At 44.7% G+C, this 13,276-nt stretch overlaps 1 protein-coding gene across 3 annotated transcripts in view; it reads left to right on the top strand.

Moving 5' to 3' along the window:
- Positions 1–4,334: 4,334 nt before the first annotated feature.
- The window catches only part of LOC142403832 (chromodomain-helicase-DNA-binding protein 1-like), a 64,387-nt gene continuing 55,445 nt past the window's right edge, over positions 4,335–13,276 (top strand). For 2 of the 3 annotated variants that reach the window (XM_075490134.1, XM_075490132.1), the window contains exons 1-2: positions 4,335–4,689; positions 6,237–6,437. In XM_075490134.1, coding sequence (XP_075346249.1) covers positions 6,385–6,437 — 53 coding nt within the window. In that variant the 5' untranslated portion in view covers positions 4,335–4,689; positions 6,237–6,384. Of the gene's footprint in view, positions 4,690–5,013; positions 5,118–6,236; positions 6,438–13,276 lie in introns of those variants that run through there. The other variant, XM_075490133.1, reaches the window with a different exon arrangement.

Raw genomic sequence — 13,276 nt, 5'->3', positions numbered from 1 at the left:
GGTGGCATGACTTCATTCAGGCTACGATAGTCTACTGTTAGTCTCCACTCTCCATTAGACTTTCGTGCTGGCCATATGGGACTATTGAAGGGTGAACGAGTCTTACTGATCACTCCTTGGCTCTCCAGTCGATGAATCAGCTCATGGATGGGAATCAGGGAGTCTCGGTTGGTGCGATATTGCCTCCGGTGCACTGTTGTGGTAGCAACTGGCACCTGTTGTTCTTCGACCCTCAGCAACCCCACAACAGAAGGGTCCTCTGAGAGACCGGGCAAGGTGGACAGCTGTTTCATTTCCTCCATCTCCAAGGCAGCTATACCAAAAGCCCACCGGTACCCTTTTGGGTCCTTGAAATACCCTCTCCTGAGGTAGTCTATGCCAAGGATGCACGGAGCCTCTGGGCCAGTCACAATGGGGTGCTTCTGCCACTCATTCCCAGTTAGGCTCACTTCGGCCTCCAATACAGTCAGTTGTTGGGATCCCCCTGTCACTCCACAAATACAGATGGGTTCTGCCCCTATATAGCTTGATGGCATTAGGGTACACTGTGCACCGGTGTCCACTAGAGCCTTATACTCCTGTGGGTCTGATGTGCCAGGCCATCGAATCCATACAGTCCAGTAAACCCCGTTGTCCCTTTCCTCCACCTGGCTGGAGGCAGGGCCCCTCTAGTCCTTGTCATAGTATTCGTTACCTGTTTCTTGTAAATATGAGTCAGGAGCTCCTTCATTAAAATCAGGAATAAGATCAGCCCTTCTACTCTGTCTGGGGAACTGTCCACTGGAAACTGGAGCAGCAATTTTCCTGGAAGAACCCCCTTTGGCGATTGTTTTTCCTTGCAACTCACGTACCCGTGCCTCTAGGGTGGAGGTAGGTTTTCCATCCCACTTCCTCATGTCCTCTCTGTGGTCACACAGGTAAAACCATAGGGTGCCCCGTGGTGTGTATCCACTATATCCTCTCTCTTGAGCAGAAGAACGCTGACTCCTAATGGCTGAGATACTGGTCCGTACAGGTGGGGAGCAGGACATATCCTCTTTGAGTTGCTGGACCTTCCGGGACAGTTTCTCCACAGCTGAGATGAGGGAGGAAGAGATACTTTCTTCATATTCCCGGAGGTGACTAGCCGCTTCATCCACTGTTGGTCCCTCTCCATCTTTCCAGTTCAGTATTGCCACTGAGTTGGCATACGATGCTGGTGCGCTCTGTACCAACTTCCGCCACATGGGTCGCGTGCACCGGACTTCATCTGGATCTTTGGATAACTGCTCGTTGTCCGGGTCACCATAAACCACCTCCAGCACGGCTAATTCCCTAAGCCCCACCCAGCTGCTCACTCAGTCCCCCCACAGAGGGGTGGGGGAGAGAATCAGAAGGGTAAAAGTGAGAAAACTCGTGGGTTGAGATAAAGACAGTTTAATAGGGAAAGCAAAAGCCACGCACGCAAGCAAAGCAAAACAAGGAATTCATTCACTACTTCCCATGGGCAGGCAGGTGTTCAGCCATCTCCAGGAAAGCAGGGCTCCATCATGCGTAACGGTTACTTGGGAAGACAAACGCCATTACTGCGAACATCCCCCCTTCCTTCTTCCCCCCAGCTTTTTACTGCTGACCACGATGTCATATGGTGTGGAATATCCCTTTGGTCAGTTGGCATCAGCTGTCCCGGCTGTGTCCCCTCCCAAATTCTTGTACACCCCCAGCCTACTCGCTGGTGGGGTGGGGTGAGAAGCAGAAAAGGCCTTGACTCTGTGTAAGCACTGCTCAGCAATAACCAAAACATCCCTGTGTTATATCAACACTGTTTTCAGCACAAATCCAAAACATAGCCCCATACCAGCTACTGTGAAGAAAACAAACTCTATCCCAGCCAAAACCAGCACACCCCATAGATTGGTTCTCCGAGGAGAAGAGGTAAAAAGTGTAATTATTAATATTTTCCGAGAGATGGCTTCTGAATTATGGGGATGACGACAGTGCTGAATACAATCTCATGACCAATAATTTTATCATACCATAAGCCAGTGTTAGACAGTACAGCAAAATGATAACTTTAATCTAACTCCCAGAGGTGATAAACAGCACCATAGGGAGTGTATACGGCAAATAAGGTGTTACATAACACAACTCTGAGAACAAGCACAACAACTCTGAAAGCAAATGAATCAACATCGTGACCAGCGACTAATAAACTAATATAATGAATGCTTATCACGAATTTGTTTTAACACGCTCTGTTCAGGTCTGTCGTTATCTCAACCCTTCGAGCCCCACTCTGGATCAAGATAAAGATAGTTTAATAAGTAAAGGAAAGAAGGAAATGAAAGAAAACAAAAACACAAAACAAGTGATGCAAAGACAATCACTCACCACCTCCCACAAACGGATTGATGCCCAGCCAGTCTCTGAGCAATGGCTACCTCCCCCAAAACCCCCTCCCCCCAGTTTTTATTGCTGAGCATGAGATCGTATGGCATGGAATATTCCTTTGGCCAATTCAGGTCAGCTGTCCAGGTTGTGTCCCCTCCCAGCTTCATGCCCACCCCCAGCCTACTTGCTGCAAGGGCAGAGTGGGAAAAAGAGAAAGCCTTGATGCTGTGCAAGCACTTTTCAGCAATACCCAAAATACTGGTGTGTTATCAACACTTTTAGCCACAAATCCAAAAGACAGTGCCATGCGGGCTGCTATGAAGAAAATTAACTCCATCCCAGCTACACCCAGTACACCTTGGTAAAGTGTTTCAGTGTTAATTACCTTAATTTAAATTAAAATTTTCAATTTTAATTTAATTTAAAGCAGTTATTTTCATTGTGACATTCTTGAGTTTAAAGTGTATTGATCTTGTGGCATCTTTGTCTATCACAATGAAGTATTCTCCCTTAAGCTGACTTATGCAAACTTAAGTGCTTCAGGAAGGAACATAGTCTAATACAGCTTTTTTGTAGGCTTTGAAGCTGTTTTCTTGTCTGAACACCTTCTTATGCATTTTTTTTAACTCTAAGGGGAAAAAAGCATTTATTCTCTCTGTCTTTAACTCCTGAGATTTTGAGGTATTTTCCTATGGTGCTTGAGAGATGGACTAGTGGAAGTGCCTCACCTAGCCTCTGCTGCTTCAGTCTGGTTCCAAAATGGAGATGGAGTTGCTGTGTGTAACAGCTGATCCCAACACTTGATGGGCTGAAGGAGCAGCCGCAGGAAACCCCTGCAGCCCTGCTGAGGGAGTGGCAGGTGCCTTGGCTGCCCAGCTTTGCTCACCCTGGGGGGGGCAGCCATGAGATAAACTCTAGGCCAACATCTCTAGCTGACTGACTGTGGCTCAGATGCTGGCTCCTGGCCAACACAACTCTTCAAGTATGAACTGATTTGACAGCTACTGTAGCCACCTTGCTCTGGTATACCCATACAATGACTCTCTTCTTTCAAGCCTTTCCTTCCTTCATGAGCAAACTGTGTTTTCATGTTAATCTCAACCTCTTTTACTCTTGCAGGGTGCTGAAGAAAATTCCAAGTCTGGTACTACATCCTGGTCAGTAATGACCCCACAATCCTCCTTAGCATGATGGAGTGTAATTGCATATGTGGGCATCCAAAGAGGAGAAAGCAGGTAAATAACTTCCTCTTTCCAACACATTTGGCTGTGTAATTGTGTTGCTCAGAGCGCAGTCATGCAGTCACTCAGCAGCCACTACTTTCTTTTGCCACTCTGGGAACATGTAGACTCCAGCAGTAGCATGATTTACATGATTATTTTTTTTCTGAACATGAGCCACCTTAAACAAACAGCTTTCTCATTAATCACTTCGAAACAACTCGAGTTAGATATCAAGAGGAAGAAAGGAGTGCTCTGCCTCCAGCTGGGGGATGCCTTCCTCATGGAGGCAAGTGTCCTCTGTGCAGCCCTAAATATGCCCTAATGCCACTTGTAACCACATAGGAAGACTAAGAAACGCATACGTGCTTGTTAGGAGGCTCTGATTTTAGACAGGAAAATCTGAAACAAAAAAATCCCCCACCACACTAAACAGTAACGTGTGGTCTAGGCCAGGTTCCCTGCCACGCTGCGCGGGTCATGGGTGCCCCTCAGGCCAGGCCGCGCCCTGCCCCCTCACACAGGAGCTGCAGCGGGCACCAGGAGCGGCACCAGCACCGGCCCCAGGGCCCGTTCGCTGCTGCGGCGGGCGGGCGCCTGCTGCCCCCGGTCCCCTCAGTATCCGGCGCGGCAAGGAGGCCGCTTTGGTTCCGCCACCCCCTCCAAGCGGCCCTTCCTGCCGCCATGGCCCGGCGGCGCTGTCCCCTCCCGGCTGTTGCTCCTCCTCCTCCCCGCTCTGTCCCAGGGCGCAGGACTGACATCACGCCCAGGGTTTCCATCCGACTAAGGGAGGAGGTTGAGCAGAGTGGCAGCGTGATGGCGGTGGTCGGGAGGACTTAAGAAACGGCGGCGGAGCAACACAGCACCTACTCCCCAGGCTTCTCCCTGCCCAGTTTGGGGCCCTATTGTTCAAGCCGGTGGGGGCTGCAGGCGAGCCCGCCGCGTGGGGCTGGTAAGGAGCCGGCGGCCCAGGCCCTGTGGCGGCCGCAGGAGCAGCCTCCGACTCTAGGTTGCAGCACAGACTTCTTCGTGGGGTGTAGCGCCGCCTCGGACCAGGGCAGCCCTAGAGAGGCCGGGCCGGGCGCACCCACGCACGCAGGTAGGCAGAGGCCCGCCATGGCTCCTTTCCCTGGTCCGGAGTTGCGCGGTGGCTGTCGCTTTCGAAGATGGATGGGGAGGCGACTGGCGTTGAGAAGAAGGGGTTGGATGCCCAGCATGGGGCTGGGCTCCTGGGCCCGCTCGCTGTTTTCCGAAGAGGGAGTGAGGGAACTGAGAGCTGAGGCGGGCAGCCGGGGTTGAGCCTCTTTCGCTGGCTCCTGCGGGGGGAGCCTGTGACGAACCGGCTGGGAGGCAGGAGTGCGGCCTTCGCTCTTCTCTGGCCATGGGGGGGCGCTGGGAGAAGCGAGCACGGAGGACAGCGGCCGCCTTGGCAATACTGCCAGGGAGCCTTGGCCAGGAGCGGCGCCTGTGCGGGTCGCGACACCAGCAGAGGGCCGTCTCCGGAGGCGGGAGGTGAACCCGCGGGAGGTAGGGAGGCAGCCCTGGCCTGGGCTCTCCCCGGGAGCGCCTTGGGAGCGGTCGGTCACGGGAGGCCGCGAGAGCGCGATGCGGGTGGTCGGGGAGGATCGTCGCGGAGCAGGGAGTGGGCGACAAGGAGCGAGTTTCGTGGCCGCTAAAGATGTTTCCTGGGGCCCGGGGAGTGCCGGTCCTGGAGGCGGCAGGGTGTTCGTACCCTGGGCGCGGGAGGGCAGACAGAGCGGAGCTTGGCCTCGTTGGGCAGCAGCGGCCGATCCGCGAGGAACCTCCAAGCTGCCCGGCTCGCTGCCGCCGCGGGGGCCCCAGCCTCGCTTCGCGGCTTCTCTGGGGTTACAGGGCTCTTTCCTATCACTTTTCTTCCGTCATCGCCTTTGTTTGCTGGCTGGAGTGGCCCTGGTGTCTGAGATGGTGCCTGAGCGCAGGGCTTTTTCCATCCCGGAACGATGTGGCCCCCGCCTCCATCATGAGCTGTAGGTCGGGCTGTATTAGAGGAGAGCACCTCGAGGCAGGCAACCTGCAGGCGAGCCCCTAATCGCTTTCACACCACTAAATCTGTGAGAGGTGCTGCTCTTTAGCTGATTATCAGTGAGTTCATACTTGCACTCCATTTAAAGTGAGCCTAAACTTTTTCTAGGTGCATCTGACACGGCAGAGATCTGATTGAAGATGTTCATGTATATGAAATAACGATCACTCCATCTGTGGGATCTTGTTAGCTTGATGTAATTGAGCCAATTTCTTAAAATGGGACAGTCTTTATTTTCCTGCCTCTACCCCCAACTGGATGTAAACATTGTGCCTGTGTCTGGAAATGCTTCTGATATGTTTCTTTTGTGCATGAAATAATTTTGCTAATCAGATCTTGGAGCATTAATATCCATAATTTATATTTATGTGTTTGGGGAGGCTGTTTTCCTTTAAAAGTTAGATCTGGTTGTTCTTAAGACAGTACTATGGCATACCAAAAGCTATTTTTCAGTTAAAAAGATGTCAAATGTGATAGATACTCCCTTTCAGTGTTGTTGTGACAGGACAGGTTATTTTCAGTATCTTTCAGTTGCAACCATCAAATATTTCAAATTATGTCAACATTTTCGTTTACTACTTTAGGTAATTTGGGAAAAATCTTCAATACCTGTAGAGAACAGTTGAGTAAACAAGTCACCTGGAAAACAGAGTACCAAGAAGTAGATTCTTGACATCTGCCTTCTAACCTGAGTGGACTTCTATTTATCTTTTAAACTTCTTAATATTTACAATGAATGGGCACAGTGATGAAGACATTATAAGAAACAGTAGTGGAGAGTCAAGGTAAGCACTTTCAGTCCTTGGCTACGTAGTTTCCTGTATTTTGTTTATTAGAACCAGTTTATGGTTTAACTTTGTGCCAAAGCTTCCTGGTGAGCAAGTAGACCATTATTTAGGAGGACCAGCCATGCTTTTTTACAGATGCTTAATCTGCTTGTTAGAATCAGTTAGCTTCATTTAATAACTGTAACAATCATATGTATATACCTTACATAATACAGTTTTAATACTATTTAAGCTCTATCAGCATCCATTACTCTTTTTCCTCAAAAGTTATCTGAAGTGTCAAAAGCTGAAACAGATTAGATTGAAATGTTAAAGTAAAACTTGTGTCTATGAAGTGCAGGGCATGCATGCATAATATGTGCTGTATAAACCCCGAACTAGGCTATCTCTGAAGTTGAAACAGTGGACTGTTAATTCTAGTGAGGCTTCCTTTTTTTTGTTGAGTTGTCAAAGCAGTATAATGGAAAGTGTTAACTTCATGTTTGTTTTGCAAAGTGAAAGTCCAGTTTTCCCTTAATTAAAAAAAAATAAATAATCCACCCCTCTAACGTTGATTGCTGGTGTTCTAGGATGTGTAGATGGTTCACTTGGTTGGAAAAGCCTGGTTAGAACTTCCCTGCTGCAAGATGAGGATAACAGTGAACTTGTAGGGGTGGAATTAAATTCTTATTCTAGAACACTGCTAAGTTCAACAAGTATCTACTGCACTAGGAAGTTAATATTTCTAAAACTGGGAATATGATGAATGCTGTAGATTTAAGAAGGCAAGGCAAACTTACAAATAGAAGTGGTTGTGATCATGCTGTCTGTCTCCTCTTTCTGATCACAGCCTGTTGAACCTGTTAGTTAATTCCATCAGTCAGAGTTCATAAAGAAAATGGAGTTCTGTCGGCTTTATGGAAACAGCCAGTTGGGTAGAGGGGATAGATCTAAATTATTGCCCCAAGTGAAGAAATCCAAGAACAACATAATGGACAGCTGATCATTCAGCATATGCTGGCCATTAAGCTTGCATGTAGCGTAGTGAGTAATGGGGTGGGAAGAAGCGGGAAGAGAGAAGTGTTTAGGTGATATTAGGTGCAAATCTCTAGGAAACCTATGAGCAGTAAAACTAAAGAAACTTTAACAACTTTTGTGTATTTTTTTTATGTCAAGCTTCCATATTATACCTAGAAATATTCTAGAAAGTCAGTAAACTTTGAATCTTGTGAATAATTTGTAAGCTTTTTTTGTTTGTTTTTGTTAGATTTCTGCTTCCAGTAAAGATGCTACTTGTCTAGTTAGCAAACAAATTTTGGGTTTCTTCTAGTAAGTGGCAAAATATTCCTGATTACTTATATTAAAAAAAAAAACAAAACAAAACAAAACAAAAAAACCAACCCCAACCAAACCCAAAACAAGCCTTGTCAGTTGAGTAGAGGAACATGAACAAAATAAACCAGTGTGAACAAAGCTGGTCTTCTGAACTTTTAGAGAGTTATAAATAAGACCTCCAGTAAACATTAACTTATCGGGGACAACTCTGATGACTTTGTATTTATGAAGTTTTTTACTACTTGAAAAGAGTCACCTAGCTAAAGATAATGTAGGAATAATACTGCGTATCAAACTAAGACCACTTGTAAATACCAGTATATCAAAGTTATTCAAAAGCTGTAGCAATTCTCATAAGACTAAACCAACTAAATATCAAAAAAACTTCCAGACAACTTTATTATAAGTAAATATCAGGAAGATGCAAATTACTTAAAACATGATAGTTGCCTGTGAAGTGGGACTTTGTTCTGCATCTTAAATGTGCTGCTGAGCACATTTTAAAGCTTTAAAAAAGTTTTAAAATGTTAAACTTTTTTCCCCTAGGCTTGTATCAGTCATTAACCCTGTAGCCTAATTCACAGACAGATCTCAGAAAACCTATTTGTATGCTTGTCATTTGCTATCGGGAAACTCTGTTTTTGTAAATGAAGGGTGAAGGCTTCCAATATTAAAGAATTGAGCCCTTTTTCTGTCCAGCCTATTTTCATTATTAAAATAATTATTGTGAAAGGTGTTTGATGCTTATGGGGTACCTTAGTATGACTCGCCCCTGTTGTTTTTGTGGTTTGTTTTTGTTTGTTGGTGTCGTGTCGTCGTTCCCCTCCCTTCTTCTTCAAGTTTTCCAGACTCTAAATGATTTTCACTAGGAGGAAAATTCCTTAAGCTAGCTGTGACTGCAGACAGATATCTAACTGTAACCAGGGAAGTGAAGCTACATTTAGTCTTCAAATGGTCTGGAAATATGAATTCTACAGAATGTAAATAAAATCAGTAACAAAATAGTTACTATTGATGGCAAATTATCATTACTAGGCTTTTAGTGATCCTGTTCCATTCAGAATGCTAGGAAGAGAAGCAAAACAAGTTGAGAAAGTAATTGAGAATTGCTGCTGGGAAGAAACTGCAGAGAAAGTCAGACTTTCAAAAGTAGGTAGAAAAGGAGAGATGAAGGCAGATACAGTGACAAATCTAGGCAGCAGCATTGGTGATACAGTTGGTAATAATGACAATGAATCTTTGAAAAGTATGTCACTAAAAATATGACACTTTACAAATGTAGCAAGGCCATTTTTCCCTCTTTGATGTCTGTGTAAGCTTCCATGGTTGTTGCTCTGGGGTGACAGTCCTGATCACAAGTAAATATAGCCAGATCTAGGGGAGCCACCATCACTACTTTGGAAAGTAAAGAGAAGCAGTGGATCAGGGCTGGCTTTACAGAAATACACAGCCTCATGCATACTGCTTTATATTGTTTTAAAGAAACTCTTACCGTGAATTGCAGAAGTTGTGGAAAGCCTGTAGTATTCTCAGCAATAGGAGGGCTGGAGAAGGGGCTAACTGGAAACCTTAGATTGTATACGCTGGCTAGTGCTGTGGTAAGGAATTGTATCTGTCTTCTATTCCCTGTGACTGGCTGTGAAGAAGCATTTCTTAAGCATGTGGGAAAGAAATGGCCAATTTGCCATGCTCCTGTGTTCCTTTCCACTGTTGAGTCTCTTCATCAGGCTGGTAGATGACCAGAAATCTTTCCATTGCTGCAGGTGCTGAGCCTGAAGTTCTGTTTGGCCACAAGTAGAAGCGAATCTCTTGTATTTTCATGGTTTAATAACTTGTTGTTGCACTATTTGGACTTTCCTTGGCCATGTTAGCAACCTCTGAAGCTATAAATCTGTGCTAGTGCCAAGCATGATGAAGGTTGTAGACTGACATAAACACTATAATCTAATCTTGCTGCTTGATGTTAGAATTTCTGTGTAATAATTACAGTGGAGTCTACTCTCCATTTTTTTATTTACTTGAAATCACTGTTCTGGAATGTTTTCAGTAGTTCTAGGTGAAATATCACAGATAAACATTATCTGGATAGCAAGTAAGTATAAGCACAAAAACTATAGCAATGCTCTGAGAAACTGACTCATTTAAGAAAAGCATTTTTGTGTAGTGTTCTTGAAAGCATTCTGTTGCAAACTTGAATAGGAGTAAATACATATTAGTCACCTAGCATTAAGAAAGCTTAATGAGCAAGGAAGGGCAGTTATAGCTGAACTGCAACACAAGCTCCAGGTAGAACAGGGAATGCAGAAGTGAAACATTGGTGCCAATTGAATAGCAATCTGGTTTCCCATCTCTCTGCTCTTCCTATGTTTCCTGTAGAACAAGACATGGGGCACTTCAGCAGACCTTATTTCTCTGTAGGTAAAAAAGGGTGTGTTCAGTAAAGCTTATCTGGAAAGTAGCTGGCTGGGGTGCATTGTACTTCCTTTTTCCAGTAAGCAGAAAGTGGCTTCTTGTACCAAGGTCCCTTACCATTGTTTATGTTCTTGAAAGCTGATGTTAATACAAGACTGTAATTTCTGTGAATTTAATTTGCTTTGTTGATTTAATAGTCTCTGGACCACAAAAGATAGTTAAGTAAAGCCAGCTCTTTGTCAGCATGTCAGCAGGCTTGAATTTGCTGTATAAACTCATACCTTGCACAGAAGATTAAAAAGATAAATTGAAAGCCACTATTCTAAGTTCCTGCTTTCAAGAAACCTAAGTGGGAGTTAAAACAAAGATTCCCCAAGCATAATTACAGAAGTATTCTCATCTATTGGTTTCTTTTTGGTAGAAGTGGGTAATACAAATTAGGGAAAAAAAAGGAAAAAATGTGTATGTATAGAGAGAGTTGTATTGGGTTTATGTGGCAAGGTTTTGGTAGTGAGGAGACTGCAGGGGCGGCCTCCATCAGAAGAGACCAGGGGCTGCCCCTGTGCTGGACAAAGCCAGTTCCAGCTGGCTCCAAAATGGGCCTGCCACTGGCCAAACATGAGCCAATCAGTGAAGCTGGTGGCACCTCTGTGATAACATTTAAGAAAGGGTAAAACGCTGTGCAGCAGAGTGTATGTGAGACAGAGGGAGGAATGAGGGGGAAAAATGTGAGAGAAACAACTCTGCAGACACCAAGGTCAGGGAAGAAGGAGGGGGAGGAGGTGCTCCAGGCGCCGGAGCAGAGATTCCCCTGCAGCCTGTGGAGAAGACCACAGTGGAGCAGATATCCACCCTGCAGCCTGTGGAGGGCCCCAAGCCAGATCAGGTGGATGTGCCCTGAAGGAAGCTGCAGCCTGTAGAGAGCACATGCTGGAGCAGGCTCCTGGCAGGAACTGCGGCCTTTGGAGAGGAGCCCACGCAGGAGTAGGTTTTCTCTCAGGAACTGCAGCCCCTGGGGGACCCACACTAGAGCAGTCCATTCCTGAAGGACTGTACCCCGTGGAGAGGACCTATGCTGGAGCAGTTCTTGAAGGACTATCCTGTGGGAGGGACCCCACGTTGGAGCAGGGGAAAAGTGTGAGGAGGAAGGAGCAGCAGATGAGCTGTTATGAACTGACTGCAACCCCCCATTCCACATTCTCTGCCCCTCCGGGGGTGGGGGGAGGAGGTAGAAAGTTGAGAATGAAGGAGTGAAAGTGAGCCTGAGAAGAAGGGGGTTGGGGGGAGGAAGGTGTTTTAGTTTTGTCTTTGTGTATCACCATCCTACTTTATTTTTAATTGGCAAGAAATGAATTTGAGTTGTCAGCCTAAGTCAGGAAAAGGGAATTGAGTTCGTGCTTCAGAATAGATGAGGATGGGAAATAACACTTCTTGGTAGCCTGAACTTTATACTCTTTGTTCCCGTTGCTTTATGTTAGTGGTGGTGAATAAGATTAATCTCTTTTACACATCTAAATCAGATTGAGTAGTTCAGTTTAATTAAAAAAAAAAAAAAAGAAAAAAAGCCCACTTGCATTGTATTTACCTAAATAAACTTACCTATGAACTTTCAGTTTTAAGAGTTTGGCATTTAGTGTCAATTTCTGGACAATTTCTAGTTCATTCTGGAAGGGGCTTTTCATATTCAAATGCATGACCTTCCTTGGACTTCTGGTTTATTAAAATAACGGTGAACTGTCATCTCAGATGCTTTTCAAAGACCTTGTAGAAGTTAATCTTTTCTGTTTTTAATGGGTTAAACTTTTATTTTGCTCAAATTGATATTCTGTTTCCTGTTGTTTTTAAATTGGAGGATTGATAAGGCAGTTTAATGTAACGACTGCCCTCTAAATCAGCAGTGATAAATTGTCCTCTCTTGAGTCCTTTATCAACCTAGACCTTATACAGGAGTCTAAATGCTCTAACAGTGCTTTTGCAGCATGGCTTGTGTAGCTTTCTGTCTTGAAGTTTCTCTTCCTAGTGCCTTGTATAAATTAGCTGGCTGTTCCTAGTTTGTGTGTTCTGATCAGGGGGGCCTTGTTTTAAGAGGTAAGCTAGTGAAGCTAAACCTAAGACTACTGAAAAGAACTAGTGACTCTGTGACAGAATGCTTGCTTTTAATGTTTGTCAGTGATGTTTTTCTTTAAGTCTGTCTTCTCCTGTCATCTCCCCAAAGCATACTCTTATTTTATTCTATAGATATTTATTGGGGTTTGAAAAATTAACAGGTGCAAACATGCAACAGTTGTCTCTTTTGATACTCTCAGTAAGCTATCTTGCTTTTCTTGCAAAATAGTTTGAAAATAAATATTGCTTTTGTGGATCTCTCTTAAATTGCTCTTGAATATATTGAGAATATCCAGAGACAGTGTCTATAAAATGTAATACAGACTAACTTCTTAGTTGTGTCAAACTTTCATACCAAATCAGATTTGACATATGCTGCTGTACAAATGCAACTACTTGACTCAAGGGCTAGGGGTGTGAGAAGCTTCTTTACTACATATCCTGGAAGATGCTGTCTGTAGACTTTACGTTGGTTTGCCAACATACATGAAACTATACTTCTTCATGTAGAAATCCCATCCTGAGAGCGTGCTATTCATTCTTAGTATATATTCCTGCATGCCTACTACTGCAGGTTAGCATTGTCAGTTAACTTTGTCATCACTGCAGTGATTTGTTTGCATGGTAGAGAAGTAGTCTCACTTCAACAGGACTGAAGAGGTCATCATTATTGCTTTATCCATCACTTTTGCTTCTTTTTTTCCATGGTCCTGTGATGCTCCTATAACTGTTTTGTGCAGTCTCATGCATTCCTGTCTTTGTTTAGTGTTGTTGGTTTGGGATTTGTTTGTTTGTTTGTTTTTTCAATTGAACAAAGTACAGTGTATGTAACGTATGGTTTCTTATTCAAGAATACCTTTTATCAAATAATACTGTTTTAATTTTATTGGGTTTTTTATATATAATATATAAACAAAATTGCTTGAAGCAGGGGGAGGAAGGCTTATATGACACATTTTTGAAAGAGGGACTTACAAAAGCAGGAATTCTGTTTTGAGTAACAG

Source organism: Mycteria americana, unplaced genomic scaffold (genome assembly GCF_035582795.1).
Source record: "Mycteria americana isolate JAX WOST 10 ecotype Jacksonville Zoo and Gardens unplaced genomic scaffold, USCA_MyAme_1.0 Scaffold_44, whole genome shotgun sequence".
In the NCBI taxonomy this organism is placed as follows: Eukaryota; Metazoa; Chordata; class Aves; order Ciconiiformes; family Ciconiidae; genus Mycteria; species Mycteria americana.
The sequence above is the reverse complement of the archived record's forward strand: the minus strand, read 5'-3'. Positions and strand labels throughout refer to the sequence as shown.